The 3,110-nt window shown below is 38.9% G+C and overlaps 1 protein-coding gene across 1 annotated transcript; it reads left to right on the top strand.

Annotated features, from left to right (window-relative positions):
- Positions 1 to 1,845: 1,845 nt before the first annotated feature.
- LOC138246782 (olfactory receptor 1G1-like) lies at positions 1,846 to 2,781 on the top strand. The gene has a single exon (XM_069201542.1). The coding sequence runs from the start codon at positions 1,846 to 1,848 to the stop codon at positions 2,779 to 2,781; it is 936 nt and encodes a 311-aa protein (XP_069057643.1).
- Positions 2,782 to 3,110: the final 329 nt, after the last annotated feature.

Here is a 3,110-nt window from a genome sequence, read left to right as displayed (position 1 = left end):
TGTTAATTTCTGACCTGCACTAGTGGATTATGTCACTTCAAATATAAACATTTTGAAATATGCTATGGTATAGCTATGTTATGGCTGCACAAGGTCCCTTTAAGTTGTCAAGCTTCATGTTTGGTAGCAGTCTAAGTTAAAGGCTTCCTATAAGAGAATTATGGCAATTGTAAAGATTATCATCGTACAAAACATACAGAACAATCATTTAAATACCAGTAGAGATGATGCAATATGAAACCAGTCATAAGATGTAGCAAACTAATATGTCACATTATTTTAATACTTTGTATTTATGTGGAACATCATACTTCAGACAAGATATCAAACTACTTTCTATGTGTTATGTGTTATTTGGTGTAAATCTGATTGGAAGGTTTTGAGAAATTAAGGTTTAACATTGTTCACTATATGCCTCTATAGAGGGTCCACACAGCTGACAGATCTGATTGGCTGAGACCACTTTACCAAAGACATGGCAGCAGCTGTTTAAGAACTTGAGGCCTGCTAGACCTGTTATTGTTAGGGTGGTCTTCCCCCAAGCCTTTTACCCACCCACCTCCAATGTTTACTAAAATGTGTTTTTATTGGCCCTAGGACTCTATGCACTTTACCACTGCTAACCCTTAAACACAGTTTGACGTGGACGTTATTTCACTCAGGCTGTAGTGGCAGTCCTGTTTACGAATGGTCTGAGCTCCCTATGGGTGGCAAAAGAAATGCTGCAGCCCATAGGGATCTCCTGGAACCCCAATACCCTGGGTACCTAAGTACCATATACAAGTGAATTATAAGGGTGTTCCAGTGTGCCAATCAAAATTGGTAAAAATGGTCACCACCCTGCAGTGACAATTTTAAAAGCAGAGAGAGCATACGCACTGAGGTTCTGGTTAGCAGAGCCTCAGTGACACAGTTAGGCATCACACAGGGAACACATTCAGGCCAGAAACTATGAGCACTGGGGTCCTGGCTAGCAGGGTCCCAGTGAGACCGGCAAAACACACTGACATATACTCACAAACAGGCCAAAAGTAGGGGTAACGAGACTAGAAAGAGGATACCTTTCTACAGCTTGTGTAATTGCACCCTTTAGGGATGTAAATTGGTATTATACCAAAATGATCAAATGTATGAGGTTATACCAGTGTAATCCAAAAGAAATTGTTATTGTTTACAGTATTTATTCATGTCTCTAGGTGTTCCTAATAATGTTGAGCTGCGTAATAAGATTGTTACCCACTCTCCTGTACAGTAATTGTTGATACCCACTCTCTTGTATAGTGATTACAGTTATTATGCTCAGTGTCAGGCTTTGGTGCATTCACTCGATATTACATACAAATGTTGCATTGGGATACCAGGGACTGCTTTGCCATGTAGGTGGTTGGATTATATTTCCCCTGGGGGTGGCATGACAGATTACACAATGTCATCCCAGGGTACTTCCATCTATTGTGTATATTGTGTATATTACACTCCTGTGGCGCTAGGGGCCTACAAATACGGCCTATCTTTTTTTAATGTTACTGTGTAAATGTTTTTCTGACAATTTTCATCACCACTAAGGCACATCTAAAAGCTACTCCCAGAATACATTGAGTATGACAATATGGCTAATTATTGTAGGTCCCTCTGCCTGGTCACTTAAAGATCCCTTCATTTACAACTCACATTAAGAATATAATATCCACATTTATGGATAGTGACCGCCCTAAACCTGCATTTGGTTGAATAATACTAGCAGTTGTTAGGTGGACTGCTTTGACATAGTTATTGTTGTTTGAAATCTAGTTTATTGTCTTTCAGATTTTCTTCAAATCCATGCTTTTCTGCAACTCTGGATAAATGAACAAAGGCAATCTGAGCACCATTGAAGATTTCCTCATTATAGGATTTTCAGACCTTCCACTTTTGCAATTCCCACTTTTTGTTGCATTTTTAATGATTTATTTTGTAACCTTGGGGGGGAATCTTCTTGTCTTTGCAACAATTTACTTTAATTTACAACTTCACACACCTATGTATTTCTTTCTTATTCAGTTGTCCATTCTTGACATAATTTATACCTCAGACATCTTCCCACAGATGCTTGTCCACTTTTTTCTGGAGGGAGCACTGGTTTCTCTCAAAGGATGTTTGCTGCAGATGTACCTTTTTTTGGCCATGGCATCTGTAGAGTCTCTTCTTCTCACAGTCATGGCATATGATCGATATGTGGCCATTTGCCATCCCTTACAATACTTGTACATCATAAATAAGGACATGTGTGTACTTTTAGTTGCTGGTAGCTGGGCACTTGGTCTCATCAATGCAATACCACACACTGCACTAGTGTCAACACTTTCCTTTTGTGCGAGCCACAACATTGACCACTTCTTCTGTGATATAACCGCTCTGATGAAGATTTCATGTACAAGCACTCGAGGCATTGAAATACTAACTTACATCATTGGTGTACTAGGAGCCCTTATATCATGTATTCCTATTGTCATCTCTTATATCAACATTGCCTTGGCTATCCTGAAAATTAAATCCAAAGGAGGGAGACAGAAGGCTATGTCCACCTGTGCTTCCCACCTCACTATGGTTTTTTTATTATACACATCCTTCTGTTCTATGTACATGCGGCCAGCATCAATATACTCAATGAAAGAGAACAAGATATTGTCTTTGTCATATATCGCAGTGACTCCAATGTGTAATCCCATCATATACAGTCTAAAAAATACAGAATTGAAAAATGCTGTGATGAAGAGAGGATTACGACGTAGATCATGGTGAAAGAAAGCAGCTAGTAGTTTTATCGCTGGCCAAATCAAATACAAATTTGTTGTAAAAAACCTGTGGACATTGCTGTAGATGTACTGTGGGGCGAAATATAATGCTGCACCCAGCTTTATTCATCTGCATGTATATGCACTGTCTATCTCAGCATTTTATTTTCCTGTTGCTTCACACCTCAATGATTCATTTCTTATGAGCAGCTGGTAAATGATCTATTGAGATAAAAATCACTCAGTCTCTATATGTACTTTAGCTGAACCTGATCAATTCCAATGTACATGTGGCTTTTCTTGCTTATGATACAAGAAAGTTGCCGGACTTTTTAA

Source organism: Pleurodeles waltl, chromosome 7 (assembly GCF_031143425.1).
Source record: "Pleurodeles waltl isolate 20211129_DDA chromosome 7, aPleWal1.hap1.20221129, whole genome shotgun sequence".
NCBI classification, from domain to species: domain Eukaryota; kingdom Metazoa; phylum Chordata; class Amphibia; order Caudata; family Salamandridae; genus Pleurodeles; species Pleurodeles waltl.
Note: the sequence above shows the minus strand (reverse complement) of the source record. Positions and strands in the feature narration are given on the sequence as shown.